The sequence below is a fragment of the Pelobates fuscus genome, chromosome 1, assembly GCF_036172605.1.
Source record: "Pelobates fuscus isolate aPelFus1 chromosome 1, aPelFus1.pri, whole genome shotgun sequence".
NCBI lineage: Eukaryota > Metazoa > Chordata > Amphibia > Anura > Pelobatidae > Pelobates > Pelobates fuscus.
Genome location: NC_086317.1, coordinates 487,143,579 through 487,167,126, shown reverse-complemented (window position 1 = coordinate 487,167,126; position 23,548 = coordinate 487,143,579). Strand labels below are relative to the sequence as shown.

Genomic DNA, 23,548 nt, shown 5'->3' with positions numbered 1-23,548 from the left:
TTTTACCCCGGGAAGTAAGCTACGCCGCCATCGAGAAGGAATGCCTGGCTGTGGTGTGGGCCTTGAAGAAATTGCAACCCTACTTGTACGGACAGGCTTTTTCGCTGCTCACGGATCACAACCCGTTAGTCTGGCTGAACCGGGTGGCTGGGGACAATGCCAGGCTGCTGCGCTGGAGTTTGGCGCTGCAGCCTTTTGACTTTAACATTCAATACCGCCCGGGTAAGCAAAATGGAAACGCCGACGGGTTGTCGCGACAAACTGATCTGGAGAAATGATCCGTGAGCACCCCGGTCATCCCCAAGCCGATCCGTGTGGGATCAGACTGTGTATGCCGGCTTGTGGGCAAGGGGGAGCAGTGTAGCGGAATGCAGTGAGCCTGTCCTGCAAAATGCCGGTGTGACTGTGTTTGTATATGTTTTCCCTATGTTGAAATTGCTATTCGTGTGTGTATTATGTGAATTGTATGGTATTCGGTAGTTTCCATCCGTACTATATACTTATGGAAACTACCGAACGGAGGGACCACCCCAGAGAGAAGTGTGCCGGCTATTAAAGTTCACATTCCTTCCAACCGCAAGTTAACCGGCTCATTAGCATTGTATCTGGGTGGCCGCCATTCGGCATGCGTACACGTGGCGGCGGCCATCTTACGCATGAAAATCCCAGCGGTGTTTGGTCGTCGAGTGCCTGGAACTCAAATCGGACACTCAAACAACCAAACACCGCTGAGACCTCCAGAGCTCCGTAACTGCCGAACGGAGAAACATAACGAATCCCCATTCGGTAGTAATAAAGTACCGAATGAGGGAATCACTATCTAGGTGAATGTAAATGTGGATGGCAATTATAAATGCCTGTTTTAACTGCCGAACGGAGACCGACCGCAGGGCCCATTCTCGTGGAACCCTTTTCGGATACCAACTCGTGTGCGGTCGGTCAAACTTCCCCTGCCTGTAACTCCCGAACCCCTGGTCCGATCTGGGTGAATTTTGGATATTATATTCACCCAGATCAGGGCTACCTAGCGGATAAGGATATGTGATGGTTTAGGGGTACATCCAAGTTTGGGGTAAAGTGCTGTACAACTTAAGGGGATTATGACTCACTCTGAGGGGAGGAGATGTGTGGGAGGTAACAAGAATGGTATTGGTTACTGTCATAATTACTGTAGTTCCCTCCCTTGCATGGGAGCAGGCTTTATAAGAAACCTTGGAATAAACGATTGTCAGTTCTACTCCTGAAACTGTGTGTCGTCCAGTTATTGGGAGTGCTGTGGGGATTTCGCTGAACCTTTTTACCTGCTGGAAACTCTGCTGTGGATTTACTAATGACTTGTTCCTGAGCCTCCCTTGGATCTAAAGTGGAGAATAGCTGCGAGAAATCAGCTCTCCGCTACAGCCATTCCCCCACACATGAGATGAGACTCCATGTTCAGGGTAGGCAGGAACTCGTGTAATGGTAGCCACAACTGGCTTTATATGCAGGTCCCCATGCAAGGGGCATTCCCTCCTGGACCTGAGAGTAAACCACAGTAGAAACAAATACACAATCACATTGGCTCTCAGATCCAGGACATAATAGATTAATCCCTCCTCTGCACCTGGGAGATAATTGAGTCAAGCACTGTATTAACTCAATTATCTCCAGACACAAAAACACACGTTTTTATAACATATTAGAAATACACCCAAAACACATGAAAACCCCAATATAGTCATATCTCCTGATAGCCCCTATCTGGGGGACCAACATATCTAAAAATCACCCAGATCGGTTCAGAGGTTCAGGATTTCCATGGAATTCTTAGTTTGACCGACCGCACGTATGGTCCCAAAACAGTTCCAGAGAATCAGGGCTTGCGGTCGGTCTAGTTCTGTAGTTCACAATATAACAGAAATACGAATGCAACCAATTCGTATGTATACTTAGTCTGTATCTGTTGTTCGGGAGTGTGTTTCCACTGAACGCCGCTCTTCTCAAGTGAATCCAGTCGAACATACGAAGAGATGGAAGTCCCATTGGTGTTCGCGCCGTCGAGTGTATGATTATAGTTCCATGCACTCGACGACCAAACACAGCTGTATGTGTTTACGGCTAAAGATGGCCGCAGCTACATGCTCGCACATACGAACGACGGCCACCCAACTAACCACTTAGAACGTTGCAGTTAAACATAAGTCAAGGAGGTTAATGGGCTGCACACTCCTGTTATGGGTGGTCCAACTGTTCGGTAAGCCCAATATACCGAACCATAAAAGGGAGAAGGCACGAACAAAGCCTTTCCACAGTCCTGAACCTCGGTCTAATACATGAGCCATAGTCCTGGGGCAAGGAGCTGGCAAGCAGGCCCCTCCAAGAACCAGTAGGGAGGTTACTTTCGCCACATATATTACTTTTGACTGGGTGGATTTTTTTCATTTTATTTTTCACTTTAGTTAGGGTTTGCAGGTTGTGTTTTGCAACAATTAACTTAATTCAGAAAAAAAAAAGAACACAAAAAAAACTAAAAAAAAATGAATGAAACCTCACACAAGTTTCTATTGATGAAAATTGAGTGTGCCAGATATATAAATGTGATATTACACAGGGCTGTACGGACGCGGAAATATGGAAGCAGGAGCTAAGCACATTATAGTCATTTGTTATTTCTCAAGAAAAATATAGATCAAAGGTACATTTATGTTGTATGAGATGCTCTGGTCTGAGCACAGAATTCGCAATACCTTACACAGTTTATTTCACAGCCCTTATACAGGGAGCAATGAGAAACCATGAAACACAATGTAACCGTGTGTATCATTTGTATCTGTGGGTGATAGAAACTTTGAATACAAGAAACAATAAATGGGCAATGCCTTCCAGGAATAAATCACCAGGGACACACATCCCTGTGACATTCCCTCATGGCATCACGACTACTGGACCAAACTTTGACCAGACGTAACAGGTGGGGGCCAAAATCTAAAACAAGAAGCAAGAAGCCGGAGTGTCCGAGGTGAAGAAGCCTTCATTCTCCATTGCAATGAGGTGCAATGAGCGTGGGGAGAATAGAAGCTTTCATCACATAACATTGCTTGAGGAACAGGCTCATAATGAAAGATAAAAGTCAGGGAAAGAGATTCACTTCATCAGGTCAACAGGCATCTGTGTAACGGCATTTACAGGGCGGAAAAAAAAAATCAACAAAACAAATCTAAGTGCCTGAGCTGTCAGTGGAGGATGCAAATAAAATCTATGTGCTGTTTGGGGTTTAAATACTCCTGCCAATTCATTGTGAGTCTGATTAAAATGAGCCATAAATTTCTAGTGTGTCCCAGAAGAGTTCGGATACAGAATCGCTGGCTGCCAGCCTCCTGTCCCCCCTAGCTGGCAGTTTATCACACGCACCAGTGACATCCAACTTTATAAGCAGATCTGTTTCCACGACAGACACAAATATATGTATAATGGCAGCTCCTCCTGCAAACACCAGAACATTTATACAAACTGGGGGATGCCTGGATGGATGAAGAGTTTTACTAAATTCAGTGGAACACACAGATACAGAGTATGGACGGTGCCCATCACACAGAGGGCACAGAGATACAGAGTATGTACAGTGCCCATCACACAGAGGGCACAGAGATACAGAGTATGTACAGTGCCCATCACACAGAGGGCACAGAGATACAGAGTATGTACAGTGCCCATCACACAGAGGGCACAGAGATACAGAGTATGGACAGTGCCCATCACACATGGGGCACAGAGATACAGAGTAAGGACAGTGCCCATCACACACGGGGCACCAAGAAACAGAGTAAGGACAGTGCCCATCACACACGGGGCACAGAGTATGGACAGTGCCCATCACACAGGACACCAAGATACAGAGTAAGGACAGTGCCCATCACACAGAGCACCGAGATACAGAGTATGGACAGTGCCCATCACACAGAGGGCACAGAGATACAGAGTATGGGCAGTGCCCATCACACAGAGCACCAAGAAACAGAGTAAGGACAGTGCCCATCACACACGGGGCACAGAGATACAGAGTAAGGACAGTGCCCATCACACAGGGCACAGAGATACAGAGTATGGACAGTGCCCATCACACAGAGCACAGAGATACAGAGTAAGGACAGTGCCCATCACACAGGGCACAGAGATACAGAGTATGGACAGTGCCCATCACACAGAGCACCGAGATACAGAGTAAGGACAGTGCCCATCACACACGGGGCACAGAGATACAGAGTAAGGACAGTGCCCATCACACAGAGCACTGAGATACAGAGTAAGGACAGTGCCCATCACACAGGGCACAGAGATACAGAGTAAGGACAGTGCCCATCACACAGGGCACAGAGATGCAGAGTAAGGACAGTGCCCATCACACATGGGGCACAGAGATACAGAGTAAGGACAGTGCCCATCACACAGGGCACAGAGATGCAGAGTAAGGACAGTGCCCATCACACAGGGCACAGAGATGCAGAGTAAGGACAGTGCCCATCACACAGGGCACAGAGATGCAGAGTAAGGACAGTGCCCATCACACAGGGCACAGAGATGCAGAGTAAGGACAGTGCCCATCACACAGGGCACAGAGATACAGAGTAAGGACAGTGCCCATCACACAGAGCACAGAGATACAGAGTAAGGACAGTGCCCATCACACAGGGCACTGAGATACAGAGTAAGGACAGTGCCCATCACACAGGGCACCAAGAAACAGAGTAAGGACAGTGCCCATCACACACGGGGCACAGAGATACAGAGTAAGGACAGTGCCCATCACACAGGGCACAGAGATGCAGAGTAAGGACTGTGCCCATCACACAGGGCACAGAGATACAGAGTAAGGACAGTGCCCATCACACACGGGGCACAGAGATACAGAGTAAGGACAGTGCCCATCACACAGGGCACAGAGATGCAGAGTAAGGACTGTGCCCATCACACAGGGCACAGAGATACAGAGTAAGGACAGTGCCCATCACAAAGGGCACAGAGATGCAGAGTAAGGACAGTGCCCATCACACAGGGCACAGAGATGCAGAGTAAGGACAGTGCCCATCACACAGGGCACAGAGATACAGAGTAAGGACAGTGTCCATCACACAGAGCACAGAGATACAGAGTAAGGACAGTGCCCATCACACAGGGCACTGAGATACAGAGTAAGGACAGTGCCCATCACACACGGGGCACAGAGATACAGAGTAAGGACAGTGCCCATCACACAGGGCACAGAGATGCAGAGTAAGGACTGTGCCCATCACACAGGGCACAGAGATGCAGAGTAAGGACTGTGCCCATCACACAGGGCACAGAGATGCAGAGTAAGGACTGTGCCCATCACACACGGGGCACAGAGATACAGAGTAAGGACAGTGCCCATCACACAGGGCACAGAGATGCAGAGTAAGGACTGTGCCCATCACACAGGGCACAGAGATACAGAGTAAGGACAGTGCCCATCACACACGGGGCACAGAGATGCAGAGTAAGGACAGTGCCCATCACACAGGGCACAGAGATGCAGAGTAAGGACAGTGCCCATCACACAGGGCACTGAGATACAGAGTAAGAACAGTGCCCATCACACAGGGCACAGAGATACAGAGTAAGGGAGATGCCCATCACACAGGACACAGAGTAAAGGACAGTACCCATCACACAGGGCACAGAGATACAGAGTAAGGGAAATGCCCATCGCACAGGGCACTATGATACAGTGAAAAGACAACTGCCGATCCAACGGCATAGAAAGGAAACTACTTTGTTAATTCGGCAGTCTGATATTAGTTTTGTTCATATTGTGCAGGCAGACAAGTTGACGAAATCCTCTTTCTATGTCTAACGCAGGCTTCCCCAAACTCCGGCCCTCCAGATGTTGCTGAACTACAACTCCCATGATTCTATGAATGAAATAGGCTGAGAATCATGGGAGTTGTAGTTCAGAAACATCTGGAGGGCCGGAGTTTGGGGAAGCCTGGTCTAACGCATGAATGCTCTGTGTTCTGCCAGTCGCAACAGACGGTTCACTTTTTAGTGCGATGACCAGACATAACATGGCTGTTTTATTTTATTTCAACCTATATGATAAGTGGAACTGCAGCTTGGGAATCAACTTGCTTATCCCATAATGCTCAGTGTGTCAATCACACTGTGCAAGTGCAATAAAATAAGGATTTGTATTAAAAAATATATTTGTATTAAAAAAATAAAAATGTTTTTCCCTAGTTTCAAAAGCATTAAATAAAACACTCTAAGCACCATAACAACTACAGCGCACTATAGTAGTTATGGTGCGAGGGGTGTCCTGGAGCCTGGGCTGTTCCTTAAACAATGGGCAGACAGTATACGACTTGAGGTATTGGTTCCAACTGTTGTTATATAAACCCTCACTTTCTATCACTGACCTTGCTCTCCCAGGTCTTCAGCAGTTTCTTCACTTCCCCTTCCCGGGCATAGTCCAGCGGAGCGTGCCCCATTTCATTCTTCTGTGTAGGATTGGCACCTAATAGAAAGAAGTCAGAACAATCAGATACAGATTTCAACAAATCCTCTTCACACATAAACCTACACAATGATTATTTGTACTAAACTACCCACTCTGTACCCGTCTACCCCCTCAATGCGCCCTCTGCACCCGTCTACCTGCTCAACGCGCCCTCTGCGTTCAGCTACCCGCTCAACGCGCCCTCTGCCCCCAGCTACCCGCTCAACGCGCCCTCTGCCCCCAGCTACCCGCTCAACGCGCCCTCTGCCCCCAGCTACCCGCTCAACGCGCCCTCTGCCCCCAGCTACCCGCTCAACGCGCCCTCTGCCCCCAGCTACCCGCTCAACGCGCCCTCTGCCCCCAGCTACCCGCTCAACGCGCCCTCTGCACCCAGCTACCCGCTCAACGCGCCCTCTGCACCCAGCTACCCGCTCAATGCGCCCTCTGCACCCAGCTACCCGCTCAATGCGCCCTCTGCACCCAGCTACCCGCTCAATGCGCCCTCTGCACCCAGCTACCCGCTCAATGCGCCCTCTGCACCCAGCTACCCGCTCAATGCGCCCTCTGCACCCAGCTACTCGCTCAATGCGCCCTCTGCACCCAGCTACTCGCTCAATGCGCCCTCTGCACCCAGCTACCCGCTCAATGCGCCCTCTGCACCTAGTTATCTTATTTTTGTTGAAAATAATGATTTATATATAAATACACACATTATAGAGCGCACTCGAGGACTAGGTAAATGTATCTGCTTTACTGAGCAGTTTTTCATAAATTCGTCTTATTTCTATACTTCTCTCTTTCTATACTGCAGTGTGTTCGTGCTTTATAAATATAAACAGCTAATTTACATTCAATTATACAATAAACTGAGAATATAGCACCGAAGTCTGCTAGGAATAAGGGGTGCCAGCTGGGTGGAGAGGGGGTAAGAGCCAAATGAATATGGTGGAGCCCCTTGACGGGTTGTTAATTTAACATGTTTAAGACGCAGAGCGGTAACTTTCAGCATCTCAGAAAACTGTGAATTCTCAGAGATGGATCTTAGCTTAGCTCTCGAGAGGCCCAGAACACAGTAACTGCAGAGCTTACAGTACAGCAAGAAGGCATAGAAATCTGTTCATACCTAGAGACAGCTAGATAAAAGCCATGTCAATCTGTACAACTAGCAGTGTATTTTTAGACAGAAATCAAACACTGGCAGACAGAGGGTTAAACCAGTCCCTTCTGCTGGAGTCATAAAGCGGGCCAGGCTTATGGGGCCCATGAAATAAAGGCTATTGATCATGGAGCTGTGAGCGGCTGCTCTTTGCCAGGGACTGCCTGACAAGAGTGATAGTTAAACAGTAATTGTGCCGATATGTTGTCCCAGTCCGCAGCCTGATGACAGCCTAGGGCCCCGCACAGAGCGATGCTGCTCTTTCACAAGCAATCGATGCAGCAGGCCAATATTAGCTTAATCCCCCTGTTAATGGCTGTGACGACTTGACTAATTGCAGCAATAATTGATAGAACCTGACTGGTGAGGGCTGATCGATCCGGGTTATGGGACGACAAGCAATAAAAGATCACACTTTCATAAAGGGAAAGAGTGCCGGCGTGTCTGCTACACTTGGAGTGAAATGGCTTCTCCTTAAAAAGTGCCACTTCCCAAATATAAATCCTACACTGACCTTTTTACATCCCCTGGGGGCATTCGGCAATACTCCAACAAAACAAGCTGCCTCTACAGTTTAATACGGAACAAGTGTGTGCCATGATAGCCATCCAGAGAATACTATCCTAACCTACTCCTAAATCCCACCCGCTGAGCCTTATGGGACATGTAGTTCAAACTGTTATCAGTGGCAGGATTTATAGGTCAGTGTGTGGATGAAGGGAAATGTCACTTTGCACCACTGAATAAAATAGTGAAAATCATCTATTACATTAACCCAATTCCATGACATACTTCTACATTTATATTAAAGGAAACTATAGTGCCAGGAAAACAAACCAGTCTTCCTGGCACTATAGCTTCCCTCTGTGTCAAGGCCCCCTCCTGGGGCACTGAAGGGGTTAATAACACCTTCAGTCACTTACCTGGGTCCAGCGCCGATATCCCCCAGCGCTGGCTCAGCGGAGCTTATAACAATGATTGACAGGGAGCTAAGATGGAGGTGGCTCTCTCTATACTGACTGCCAGGTGTAAAGGGCGGAGCTTATAACAATGACTGACAGGGAGCTAAGATGGAGGTGGCTCTCTCTATACTGACTGCCAGGTGTAAAGGGCGGAGCTTATAACAATGATTGACAGGGAGCTAAGATGGAGGTGGCTCTCTCTATACTGACTGCCAGGTGTAAAGGGCGGAGCTTATAACAATGACTGACAGGGAGCTAAGATGGAGGTGGCTCTCTCTATACTGACTGCCAGGTGTAAAGGGCGGAGCTTATAACAATGATTGACAGGGAGCTAAGATGGAGGCGGCTCTCTCTATACTGACTGCCAGGTGTAAAGGGTGGAGCTTATAACAATGATTGACAGGGAGCTAAGATGGAGGTGTCTCTCTATACTGACTGCCAGGTGTAAAGGGCGGAGCTTATAACAATGATTGACAGGGAGCTAAGATGGAGGCGGCTCTCTCTATACTGACTGCCAGGTGTAAAGGGCGGAGCTTATAACAATGACTGACAGGGAGCTAAGATGGAGGTGGCTCTCTCTATACTGACTGCCAGGTGTAAAGGGCGGAGCTTATAACAATGACTGACAGGGAGCTAAGATGGAGGTGGCTCTCTCTATACTGACTGCCAGGTGTAAAGGGCGGAGCTTATAACAATGATTGACAGGGAGCTAAGATGGAGGCGGCTCTCTCTATACTGACTGCCAGGTGTAAAGGGTGGAGCTTATAACAATGATTGACAGGGAGCTAAGATGGAGGTGTCTCTCTATACTGACTGCCAGGTGTAAAGGGCGGAGCTTATAACAATGATTGACAGGGAGCTAAGATGGAGGCGGCTCTCTCTATACTGACTGCCAGGTGTAAAGGGCGGAGCTTATAACAATGATTGACAGGGAGCTAAGATGGAGGCGGCTCTCTCTATACTGACTGCCAGGTGTAAAGGGCGGAGCTTATAACAATGACTGACAGGGAGCTAAGATGGAGGTGGCTCTCTCTATACTGACTGCCAGGTGTAAAGGGCGGAGTTTATAACAATGACTGACAGGGAGCTAAGATGGAGGCGGCTCTCTCTATACTGACTGCCAGGTGTAAAGGGTGGAGCTTATAACAATGATTGACAGGGAGCTTATAACAATGATTGACAGGGAGCTAAGATGGAGGTGGCTCTCTCTATACTGACTGGCTGGTGTAAAGGGCGGAGCTTATAACAATGATTGACAGGGAGCTAAGATGGGGGTGGCTCTCTCTATTCTGACTGCCAGGTGTAAAGGGCGGAGCTTATAACAATGATTGACAGAGAGCTAAGATGGGGGTGGCTCTCTCTATACTGACTGCCAGGTGTAAAGGGCGGAGCTTATAACAATTATTGACTGGGAGCTAAGATGGAGGCGCCCATTTGCGCGATAAAAATATGTGGATTTCTACATTTAACAGATTAAACAAATATAGGGATAAGTTATAGTTTCCCTTAAAGTAAAACTAAAATGTTGTGGGGTTTGTTTTTATTTTGAATACATTTCCATTTAAACATACAGCAGCCACAACGAACTTCTAAAAATATATTAAAGGAACACTATAGTCACCTAAATGACTTTAGCTAAATAAAGCAGTTTTAGTGTATAGATCATTCCCCTGCAATTTCACTGCTCAATTCATTGTCATTTAGGAGTTAAATCACTTTGTTTCTGTTTATGCAGCCCTAGCCACACCTCCCCTGGCTATGATTGACAGACCCTGCATGAAAAAACAACAACTGGGTTCACTTTCAAACAGATGTAATTTACCTTAAATAATTGTATCTCAATCTCTAAATTGAACTTTAATCACATACAGGAGGCTCTTGCAGGGTCCAGCAAGCTATTAACATAGCAGGGGATAAGAAAATCTTAATTAAACAGAACTTGCAATAAAGAAAGCCTAAATAGGGCTCTCTTTACAGGAAGTGTTTATGGAAGGCTGTGCAAGTCACATGCAGGGAGGTGTGACTAGGGTTCATAAACAAAGGGATTTAACTCCTAAATGGCAGAGGATTAAGCAGTGAGGCTGCAGGGGCATGTTCTATACACCAAAACTGCTTCATTAAGCTAAAGTTGTTCAGGTGACTATAGTGTCCCTTTAATTTAGAAAAGCTTAAAAGGAATCTGATCTGACCTCCACGTTTTCACAGACTGTAAACTGGTTTAGGCTGGGGCCCCCTCCCCTACTGTCCTAGTAAGTCAATCATTTTTGTTAGAGCGGTTTGTCGTTATTTAACAGAGCTGCGGAATAAGTTGCTATATAAATAATTGTACTTTATTTTGTATTCCTGCAGGGACGGTTCTAGAATTGCAAAGATTTGCCATGTTGGACAGACACAAAACCATTAAAGAAATAAAGAGAATTCTTAAAAAACAAACATTCCCAGTATTTATTACACTGGCAGGAGACTGCCCGTTTAAAGCGTTCATGGCATTTCACTGGGGGCACCCAGGGTGCAAACTGGCCCAGCCTCCTGTGGAGGCTATAGTATTCCCATTAACTCTTGAATTGATAAAGGACAGTGAAACGCATGGTACTCAGCGTTTCGTGGCGAGCTGCTCTCAACGTATCACAGCAGATGAAAACAATAGGCTTTTATTAGGGACAGGATGGGTTAAATGGAGAAGAGCAGGCTTCCTATCGTGTGAATGCCAAAGGGGCTACAACCTTAAGACCCCTTAATAGCTGGGGCAATTTGTCACCACCCACAGTGAATGCCTGTGTTTTTGGAAGAGGGGTGGGTGGCACCACAGGCATCGCGCGGTTTTATAATATTTGATAAATGGCACGCTGGCTCCTGTGTGCCGCAGCTGCAGAAGGTCATTCATTGGGGAAATATGTTTCTGTCGCTGCGATTGAAAAAAAGTTTATCGCAATGACAGCCCCACATTACTCAATTGTTATTAACTCTGTCCCCTAAACAATTTGTCTTTCTGCTGCTCGTGTCTTGGGTACCTGTCAATAGGGCCACTTAGGAAACAATCTGGGCCGGCTCAATTCATCCATCCTTGGGCGGCAAAGGCACGGCTCTGTCTGACGTCTCAAAGTAAGAGAGAACTTCATTTATACAAGAAGGACATTACCTGATCAATCATTCAGGAAATCACCAGTGAATAAGCAGGACTTCCTAGACTAAATCACTAGTGAACAAGTAGGTATTTACAGACTAAATCACCAATGAATAAGCAGGTCTTTACAGACTAAATCACCAGTGAATAAGCAACACTTCATGGGATAAATCACCAGTGAATAAGCAGGTCTTCCTAGACTAAATCACCAGTGAATAAGCAGCACTTCATGGAATAAATCACCAGTGAATAAGCAGCACTTCATGGGATAAATCACCAGTGAATAAGCAGGTCTTCCTAGACTAAATCACCAGTGAACAAGCAGCACTTCATGGGATAAATCACCAGTGAATAAGCAGCACTTCATGGGATAAATCACCAGTGAATAAGCAGGTCTTCCTAGACTAAATCACCAGTGAACAAGCAGCACTTCCTAGACTAAATCACCAATGAATAAGCAGCACTTCATGGGATAAATCACCAGTGAATAAGCAGATTTGCACAGGGTAAAAGAGTAAATCATCTTTTTTTTCCTGAGCAGTTGTATCTCTTGCTGTATATTTGTGGGTGTAGAGGAGCACCCCGTTATTTTAGGGAGCCTTTATTCCTGTTCTCCTGCGGTTTATATAATTCATTATTAGCACTCCGGGTTAATTAGAATCAGACCATTTGATGGATGTACATACCTTCTGGGTACCTACCATATATTATCAGCGTTATTTAATGCAAAGAGAATTTCAAGTTTAAGGCCAGAGCAACAAAGCATAGCTGACCTAGATAATTCTTCCAGCTTGGCTACTCTGGCCTTATTGGAAATTCACTATGAATTCTCAATTTAGTCAATAACCCTGTCTGTATCTGCCATTCTTTTTAGTAATGACAACCGTCCAAGGGCTACTCAATACCATAAACAGGGTTAAAGCGTCTTTGCAGATTGTAACACATAAAATACAAATCACTACCGTCTCGCCCCAGAATATATCAAAAACCGTCAATACAGGGCCGTGATTTATAGAACCAAATGTATTATATTGACATGAAAATCAAGGAGGCCAATTAAAATGTACATGAAACGCTCTAACGCTATTGACCCAAAACATGATAAAGTGGGGTAGGTGATATTAAGCAGAAAATAATAAACACACACCATTGATCCAGTTATTATTACACAGATTGAGACTTTCTTCTTCTACTACAAAATGTCCTTCACACTGACAGTTACTGCAAATAGAAACATAGAATGTGACGGCAGATAAGAACCATTCGGCCCATCTGGTCTGTCTAAATACTTTCATTAGTCCCTGGCCTTATCCCCTAATTAGGATAGCCTTATGCCTATCCCACGCATGCTTAAACTCCTCCACTGTGTTATCCTCTACCACTTCAGCTGGAAGGCTATTCCATGCATCCACTACCCTCTCAGTAAAGTAATACTTCCTGATATTATTTTTAAACCTTTGCCCCTCTAATTTAGATACGGTATCCAATACTGCGTACAATACTCCAAGTGAGGTTTCACCAGTGTTCTGTACAATGGCACGAGCACTTCCCTCTTTCTACTGCTAATACCTCTCCCTATACAACCAAGCATTCTGCTAGCATTTCCTGCTGCTCTATTACATTGTCTGACTACCTTTAAGTCATCAGAAATAATCACCCCTAAATCCCTTTCCTCAGATGTTGCGGTTAGGAATCTATCAAATATTCTGTACTCTGCCCTTGGGTTTTTACGTCCAAGATGCATTATCTTGCACTTATCCACATTAAATGTCAGTTACCACAACTCTGAGGATACAGAGTACACTACCTGTGAGATCTCCATACTGCCCTACCTGGGGAGAGGATACAGAGTACACTAACCTGTGAGATCTCCATACTGCCCTACCTGGGGAGAGGATACAGAGTGCACTACCTGTGAGATCTCCATACTGCCCTACCTGGGGAGAGGATACAGAGTGCACTACCTGTGAGATCTCCATACTGCCCTACCTGGGGAGAGGATACAGAGTGCACTACCTTAAGATCTCCATACTGCCCTACCTGGGGAGAGGATACAGAGTGCACTACCTGTGAGATCTCCATACCGCCCTACCTGGGGAGAGGATACAGAGTGCACTACCTGTGAGATCTCCATACTGCCCTACCTGGGGAGAGGATACAGAGTACACTAACGGTGAGATCTCCATACCGCCTTACCTGGGGAGAGGATACAGAGTACACTACCTGTGAGATCTCTATACTGCCCTACCTGGGGAGAGGATACAGAGTGCACTACCTGTGAGATCTCCATACTGCCCTACCTGGGGAGAGGATACAGAGTACACTAACGGTGAGATCTCCATACCGCCCTACCTGGGGAGAGGATACAGAGTACACTACCTGTGAGACCTCCATACCGCCCTACCTGGGGAGAGGATTCAGAGTACACTACCTGTGAGATCTCCATACTGCCCTACCTGGGGAGAGGATACAGAGTACACTACCTGTGAGATCTCCATACCGCCCTTGCTGGGGAGAGGATACAGAGTACACTACCTGTGAGACCTCCATACCGCCCTACCTGGGGAGAGGATTCAGAGTACACTACCTGTGAGATCTCCATACTGCCCTACCTGGGGAGAGGATTCAGAGTACACTACCTGTGAGATATCCACACCGCCCTTGCTGGGGAGAGGATACAGAGTGCACTACCTGTGGGATCTCCATACTGCCCTACCTAAGAAGAGGATGCAGAGTGCACTACCTGTGAGATATCCATACCGCCCTTGCTGGGGAGAGGATACAGAGTGCACTACCTGTGAGATATCCATACTGCCCTTGCTGGGGAGAGGATACAGAGTACAGTACCTGTGAAATCCCCAGTTAGCCCTGACACCCCATACCACCACTCCAGGCACAGAATGATGGTACTTGCAGGTCACAAGATGTGACTAATTACAGCAATAAAAATGTATTTATTTGGGATTTGACAATAATTGAGACAATTAGAAAATGTTGCAGGAACAATCGGTTGATTAGGACCCTGTTAAAATGAGCTCATGATAAGTACCCATTTCCTCCTGCCAGTGACCCACCATTGGGGTACCCTCGATTTCCATTCACAGAGCCGGCACTTTGCATCTTCTTTTAATAGGTGAATTTCTAACGCATGCTAATATGGCTGCCGTATCACCCACGTCTTCCATGACTTCAAAAACTTCTTGAAGCAGGAGGGAATGGATTTAATCCACGCACCCACTTCTGGATGGATATGCTTCCAGTAGAACGCGTATTATATATACGACAGGACAGCACTATTCATGTACTGTCCCCCAGCAGACAGAAGTTAAACTTGTTCTGAAGGTCCGATGTTTAAACCCCTGCAACTCGGAGAGAAGGAATCTAGTAGTGTCTGGCAGGAGGGATGAGTGATGAGCACATCCTGTCACGGCTTCTCAGCTCGTTACCGTAATCTAAAGAGACGCACCTTCCCACGGGACACAGGGCAATCGGATTAGCATAATCAACCGTTCTCTGGCGGAAAAAAGGCCCACAACGTCCAGTGTGAGGAGACACCTCAGCTTTTCAAAATATGCCAAGCAACCCCTGGATCCCCAGAGTGGCTGCTGGCATCACATACACCGGCATCTAAAATGCTTCCGTACCGAGCACTCTCTAAACACAGGCATGCACTGTTCGGCACACAGGGGGATTTAAAGGAACACTTTAGCTAAATAAAGCCGTTTTAGTGTATAGATCATTCCCCTGCAATTTCACTGCTCAATTCACTGTCATTTAGGAGTTAAATCACTTTGTTTCTGTTTATGCAGCCCTAGCCACACCTCCCCTGGCTATGATTGACAGAGCCTGCATGAAAAAAAAAACAGTTTTTACTTTCAAACAGATGTAATTTACCTTAAATAATTGTATCTCAATCTCTAAATTGAACTTTAATCACATACAGGAGGCTCTTGCAGGGTCTAGCAAGCTATTAACATGGCAGGGGATAAGACAATCTTAATTAAACATAACTTGCAATAAAGAAAGCCTAAATAGGGCTCTCTTTACAGGAAGTGTTTATGGAAGGCTGTGCAAGTCACATGCAGGGAGGTGTGACTAGGGTTCATAAACAAAGAGATTTAACTTCTAAATGGCAGAGGATTGAGCAGTGAGGCTGCAGGGGCATGTTCTATACACCAAAACTGCTTCATTATGCTAAAGTTGTTCAGGTGACTATAGTGTCCCTTTAAATAAACTCCTGTTTAATTCAAAATAATAGATGCTAGGCAGCCAAAATATAAAAATGTGCAAACTATTGTAATTATTGAAAATGTAGATAAAACACAAAATAACAATGCATAAATGCATAGCGTCTTTTTATCTTTCATGTATGATGCATTTGTTTTGCCAGTAAACAGCTGATTTTCATGGAGACAGATATGGTACAAGAACTGAAGTATGAATTATTTTATATAATAAACCCAATTATCTCTATGAGAACGTTATCAGTCCATCAGACAATGCCCAGCACTAACAAGGAAGTAAGTGCTGGGACTTCATTTGCTGCAGAGAACAATTCTCCGGCTAATGAAAGGCAGGGTTTCAGGACATAGGAAGTATTTTTGCAACTTTTAGTAGAGGCATTCCTTTCTTTTTCCCCCAACGATGATATATTTATATTTTTGGACACGGAGCTTCCCTTTAACCATCAAATATCTGACTACTTTATATATCTTACTATATAGAATATGGAAAGAACCAATATATAAAATAAATAGATGTGTCGGAGACAGAAGAAATACTCATTAGATACAGTGTGTCTCTGTTATAAAGGGCCGTATCTAGAAAGGTTTGGACATCTTCGGTGCGGCTGGGAAGATGTGACCCTCCCCAAACACTTGGTCCAGGGTCAGCAATGGCAATAAATGCTGTATAGATTCTTTTTGTGATGCTGTAAATTTTGCACCAGATGATTAAAACGATAAAACGCGCAATGAAGCCTGGCCGCAGTGTGACACCATATTGACCACAGAGAAGCTCTCTCCAAACATGTTATTTTAAAGTCCGTGATTTTAACCTATTGCCAATCCAGCATCCTTGGCACTGCCCTGCAGCCCCCAGTGCTTGGCATGAAGACAATCAGACTGAAAGAAGAACAACACAACACCGAAACTTACACAAAAACCTCAGACTGAGGTTTACAAAGGTCACACAGAAGAACAAATGCCTACAAACTGCCAACGTTAAGAACAGGAGACGGAATTAAATCAGTGAAAAAAAGTATCCCATAAAAAACAACTAAACCAGATAAGATTTTATACATTGACTATAATCCAGGAATTCATTAAAGAGCCCTAAGGTATTATATAGCATGACAGCTTCAAGCTAGGTGATAAATATGATAATTCTTTCACACGGCCCTTGGGCATTATAACTGAATATAAAGATGGCTGCCCCTTTAGCTACATTACGTACCTTTCAATGAGGAAGAGGTTTTGTAAAAAGGGAGGGTGTGGCTAAGAGGGTGGAGTTACGCTGCAAGGATTATATTTGCAAAACTAATCTTTTGCCGCTCTCTGGGCAGGGATTGGTTATGGGATAGAATTGTGTCAGTAGTTTAGCTCACTCTGATCTCTCATTGGTTGAGCACATACGCAGAGTTTGTCTATGCGGAATTCATATGTGAAAGAAGTTGGGGCCTATGGGGTGGAGTTATACTGCAGAAAGTTACAAAACCCTTTTTTTTTTTAATTATTTGAACGTTGATAAAAACACAGCAATAACGAGGCCACAACCTATGTGATCGATCTTCTAAGCCCTATAACCATTTGATATCAATGCAATGGTTATGGTGTCTGGAGTTCCCTGGTGCAGTCCCACTATTCAGTGTTAAATTGTTATTGGATTGTTTAACAATGAATGAGGGTCCATGGGTTACCACAGACGGGTGGCCCCATATACTGCTTGGGTTAATGCTTCAGCACACCACTGCCATAGATCGGTATAATACAGAGTTACACTCAGTCTCAGGCACTGGCACCCAGTATAAAAACAAGGAGCCTCCAGAAACTATAACCACTACAATGAGATGAAGTGGCTAGGGGCCTAGAGCCTCCCCGTAAGATGGGTTGCTGATCAGAGTGTGCCTGGATGGTCCTTTTAAAGTCGCATGACTTTGATTGTTTCATGTAAATATCCACTGGGATCAGACCTTTCATTTCAGTTAGTTAGAAAGGTTTTAATCCTCTTGCGTTGTCAGCCAGCATTTTAGAACGGTGCACCGTAGTTATTGTGCCATGGTACGCCTTCACTACGGCCTTCAGAGAGCAGGAAGCTGCCTACCTGCCTTCAGGGGGAGTTGGAATGTCCTGGTTTCAGATCTCATGAATCAAACAGTGCACAGAGTTCCTGGCAGTGCACAATGAATAGTGCGTGAAAGGCTGTGTTTACTGTGGGATACACAGTGTCCCCCGTACTGTAATACATCGTACACGGAATGTTTAATCACGGCCAGGCTGTGTGGAATATAATCTAAAGCTCTGTCTGCCTTGTTACAATGATCTACAATGATCAACGGCTGACAGTTCACCTGTCATTTAAACATATGTTCCTTTAATTGAGCCCATTATTTGGTGTATTTGTGACACGTTTTATTTGCTAAATGTGCCGGCGGCACTGCGTGATTCCATTGATTTCCCTCAGTAAGCGGCTCCCAGCCTGTGATGTCATATCGCTATAATGAGACAGATCTATCATGTACTATAGTGTAAACCACCGGCTCAAGGTAATATACACCGAGATCAATGGACTCCATGCTGGGCCGCTGGCTAGAGCACAGGATTTCACCTCAACTATTTATTTCACTGCTCTGTCATTTAAACAGCTGACAGAAGGATACAGTGAAAATGTTACTATCAGAGGTAGGATCAGGAGAGAGGTTTGGGGTGATGGGAGTTTTTGGGCTGAGGGGGAGGCAGGGCACATACCAACGTGTTGAAATATATATAGCAGTACTTCAAAAGACCTGCCCCTGTATGTCTGGGGAAAAAAAACTCATAATTGCCTGAAAAACATAAAAAAACCTTCACAAGGAAGCGATGGTACTGGGAGTTAAAGGTCTGTGACTCAGGAAAGTTCTTTATTGCAATACATCCCATCAAACCCAATGCAGGCTCAGTGCAAGGAGTCTGACATTTTCATTTTGTGACTGTCAGTCTGTCGGATTCTTACTATTCCGGTATTTCTCTGGCAGTACTCCTTATCCTTGATGGTGACTATCTGTGGATGCCGATTAGAGATTATATCTGTGGGACATGATATGCCTATATATCATTTAAAGTCTTTAAGTGTTTATTCATCTAAGCGCAAGATATAAATGTCTAACAATCTGCGCTTATTTTCTACCCGTATTCTTTCCTACATGCGCTTGTCGCGTTGTGGACTCCATAACATCTTTTATATTTGACACGCCCACAATCAATATACTTTTGTGAGTGCAACCTTAAAAGTTATAATATTGTTATATTTAACTTTACTACTCTATGAGTTAGATCTTTTCTTTTACTGTAGATACTTTCTATATACCCCACTGACAGCAACAGTAAAAGAGAAAAGAAATTTCTTTATCAAAAAACTAAGAAATAAAATAGAATTGGAAAAGAAAGATACAAAACAAGGAATAAATTGTTGCTAATAAGGACATAAACAGGAGCAAACAGCAAAAGTTCAAACATAAAAAGAAACCACACATTAAAATCAAACACAATGCTTTTAACCTTTAAACCATGTAGTGTCTCCCACTAGCAACGGTTACAGGAAAAGTGAGATTTGTGAAAAGCAGACTCAACAGGTTAATATACTACACAACCCCCAGCTCAGTGATACTGGCAGGCAATGGGTTAATATAATGCACAACCCAGGTTACAGGACCCCCAGCTCAGCGATACTGGCAGGCAATGGGTTAATATAATGCACAACCCAGGTTACAGGACCCCCAGCTCAGTGATACTGGCAGGCAATGGGTTAATATAATGCACAACCCAGGTTACAGGACCCCCAGCTCAGTGATACTGGCAGGCAATGGGTTAATATAATGCACAACCCAGGTTACAGGACCCCCAGCTCAGCGATACTGGCAGGCAATGGGTTAATATAATGCACAACCCAGGTTACAGGACCCCCAGCTCAGTGATACTGGCAGGCAATGGGTTAATATAATGCACAACCCAGGTTACAGGACCCCCAGCTCAGCGATACTGGCAGGCAATGGGTTAATATAATGCACAACCCAGGTTACAGGACCCCCAGCTCAGCGATACTGGCAGGCAATGGGTTAATATAATGCACAACCCAGGTTACAGGACCCCCAGCTCAGTGATACTGGCAGGCAATGGGTTAATATAATGCACAACCCAGGTTACAGGACCCCCAGCTCAGAGTGATACTGGCAGGCAATGGGTTAATATATTGCACAACCCAGGTTACAGGACCCCCAGCTCAGTGATACTGGCAGGCAATGGGTTAATATACTGCACAACCCAGGTTACAGGACCCCCAGCTCCGTGATACTGGCAGGCAATGGGTTAATATAATGCACAACCCAGGTTACAGGACCCCCAGCTCAGCGATACTAGCAGGCAATGGGTTAATATAATGCACAACCCAGGTTACAGGACCCCCAGCTCAGTGATACTGGCAGGCAATGGGTTAATATAATGCACAACCCAGGTTACAGGACCCCCAGCTCAGTGATACTGGCAGGCAATGGGTTAATATAACGCACAACCCAGGTTACAGGACCCCCAGCTCAGAGTGATACTGGCAGGCAATGGGTTAATATATTGCACAACCCAGGTTACAGGACCCCCAGCTCAGTGATACTGGCAGGCAATGGGTTAATATACTGCACAACCCAGGTTACAGGACCCCCAGCTCCGTGATACTGGCAGGCAATGGGTTAATATAATGCACAACCCAGGTTACAGGACCCCCAGCTCAGCGATACTAGCAGGCAATGGGTTAATATAATGCACAACCCAGGTTACAGGACCCCCAGCTCAGTGATACTGGCAGGCAATGGGTTAATATAATGCACAACCCAGGTTACAGGACCCCCAGCTCAGAGTGATACTGGCAGGCAATGGGTTAATATATTGCACAACCCATGTTACAGGACCCCCGGCTCAGTGATACTGGCAGGCAATGGGTTAATATACTGCACAACCCAGGTTACAGGACCCCCAGCTCAGAGTGATACTGGCAGGCAATGGGTTAATATACTACAGAACCCAGGTTACAGGACCTCCAGCTCAGAGTGACACTGGCAGGCAATGGGTTAATACACTGCACAACTCAGGTTACATGACCCCCAGCTCAGAGTGACACTGGCAGGCAATGGGTTAATATAATGCACAACCCAGGTTACAGGACCCCCAGCTCAGTGATACTGGCAGGCAATGGGTTAATATACTGCACAATACAGGTTACAGGACCCCCAGCTCAGAGTGACACTGGCAGGCAATGGGTTAATATAATGCACAACCCAGGTTACATGACCCCCAGCTCAGAGTGACACTGGCAGTCAATGGGTTAATATACTACACAATACAGGTTACTGGACCCCCAGCTCAGAGTGATACTGGCAGTCAATGGGTTACTATAATGCACAACCCAGGTTACAGGACCCCCAGCTCAGAGTGATACTGGCAGGCAATGGGTTAATATAATGCACAACCCAGGTTACAGGACCCCCAGCTGAGAGTGATACTGGCAGGCAATGGGTTAATATATTGCACAACCCAGGTTACAGGACCCCCAGCTCAGTGATACTGGCAGGCAATGGGTTAATATACTGCACAACCCAGGTTACAGGACCCCCCACTCAGAGTGACACTGGCAGGCAATGGGTTAATACACTGCACAACTCAGGTTACATGACCCCCAGCTCAGAGTGACACTGGCAGGCAATGGGTTAATATAATGCACAACCCAGGTTACAGGACCCCCAGCTCAGTGATACTGGCAGGCAATGGCTTAATATACTGCACAACCCAGGTTACATGACCCCCAGCTCAGAGTGACACTGGCAGTCAATGGGTTAATATACTACACAATACAGGTTACAGGACCCCCCAGCTCAGAGTGATACTGGCAGGCAATGGGTTAATATACTGCACAACCCAGGTTACAGGACCCCCAGCTCAGAGTGACACTGGCAGGCAATGGGTTAATACACTGCACAACCCAGGTTACAGGACCCCCAGCTCAGTGATACTGGCAGGCAATGGGTTAATATACTACAGAACCCAGGTTACAGGACCCCCAGCTCAGAGTGACACTGGCAGGCAATGGGTTAATATAATGCACAACCCAGGTTACAGGACCCTCAGCTCAGTGATACTGGCAGGCAATGGGTTAATATAATGCACAACCCAGGTTACAGGACCCCCAGCTCGGAGTGATACTGGCAGGCAATGGGTTAATATAATGCACAACCCAGGTTACAGGACCCCCAGCTCAGAGTGATACTGGCAGGCAAAGGGTTAATATATTGCACAACCCAGGTTACAGGACCCCCAGCTCAGTGATACTGGCAGGCAATGGGTTAATATACTGCACAACCCAGGTTACAGGACCCCCAGCTCAGAGTGACACTGGCAGGCAATGGGTTAATACACTGCACAACCCAGGTTACAGGACCCCCAGCTCAGAGTGACACTGGCAGTCAATGGGTTAATATAATGCACAACCCAGGTTACAGGACCCCCAGCTCAGTGACACTGGCAGGCAATGGGTTAATACACTGCACAACCCAGGTTACAGGACCCCCAGCTCAGAGTGACACTGGCAGGCAATGGGTTAATACACTGCACAACCCAGGTTACATGAACCCCAGCTCAGAGTGACACTGGCAGGCAATGGGTTAATATAATGCACAACCCAGGTTACAGGACCCCCAGCTCAGTGATACTGGCAGTCAATGGGTTAATATACTGCACAATACAGGTTACAGGACCCCCAGCTCAGAGTGACACTGGCAGTCAATGGGTTACTATAATGCACAACCCAGGTTACAGGACCCCCAGCTTAGAGTGACACTGGCAGTCAATGGGTTAATATACTACACAATACAGGTTACAGGACCCCCAACTCAGAGTGACACTGGCAGGCAATGGGTTAATATAATGCACAACCCAGGTTACAGGACCCCCAGCTCAGTGATACTGGCAGGCAATGGCTTAATACTCTTGCACAGCCCAGGTTACATGACCCCCAGCTCAGAGTGACACTGGTAGTCAATGGGTTAATATACTACACAATACAGGTTACAGGACCCTCAACTCAGAGTGACACTGGCAGGCAATGGGTTACTATAATGCACAACCCAGGTTACAGGACCCCCAGCTCAGAGTGATACTGGCAGGCAATGGGTTAATATAATGCACAACCCAGGTTACAGGACCCCCAGCTCAGAGTGACACTGGCAGGCAATGGGTTAATACACTGCACAACCCAGGTTACAGGACCCCCAGCTCAGTGATACTGGCAGGCAATGGGTTAATATACTACAGAACCCAGGTTACAGGACCCCCAGCTCAGAGTGACACTGGCAGGCAATGGGTTAATATAATGCACAACCCAGGTTACAGGACCCCCAGCTCAGTGATACTGGCAGGCAATGGGTTAATATAATGCACAACCCAGGTTACAGGACCCCCAGCTCGGAGTGATACTGGCAGGCAATGGGTTAATATAATGCACAACCCAGGTTACAGGACCCCCAGCTCAGAGTGATACTGGCAGGCAAAGGGTTAATATATTGCACAACCCAGGTT

At 46.1% G+C, this 23,548-nt stretch overlaps 1 protein-coding gene and 1 long non-coding RNA gene across 2 annotated transcripts in view; one reads left to right on the top strand and one right to left on the bottom strand.

Annotated features, from left to right (window-relative positions):
* LOC134573219 (uncharacterized) overlaps window positions 1-23,548 on the top strand; it is a 137,123-nt gene that overhangs the window by 37,393 nt on the left and 76,182 nt on the right. The gene's annotated exons all lie outside the window — the stretch shown is intronic.
* CLPB (ClpB family mitochondrial disaggregase) overlaps window positions 1-23,548 on the bottom strand; it is a 476,081-nt gene that overhangs the window by 422,098 nt on the left and 30,435 nt on the right. The window contains exon 6 of the mRNA XM_063432786.1: window positions 6,414-6,511. Within this exon, the coding sequence (XP_063288856.1) occupies window positions 6,414-6,511 (98 nt within the window). The remainder of the gene's footprint in view (window positions 1-6,413; window positions 6,512-23,548) is intronic.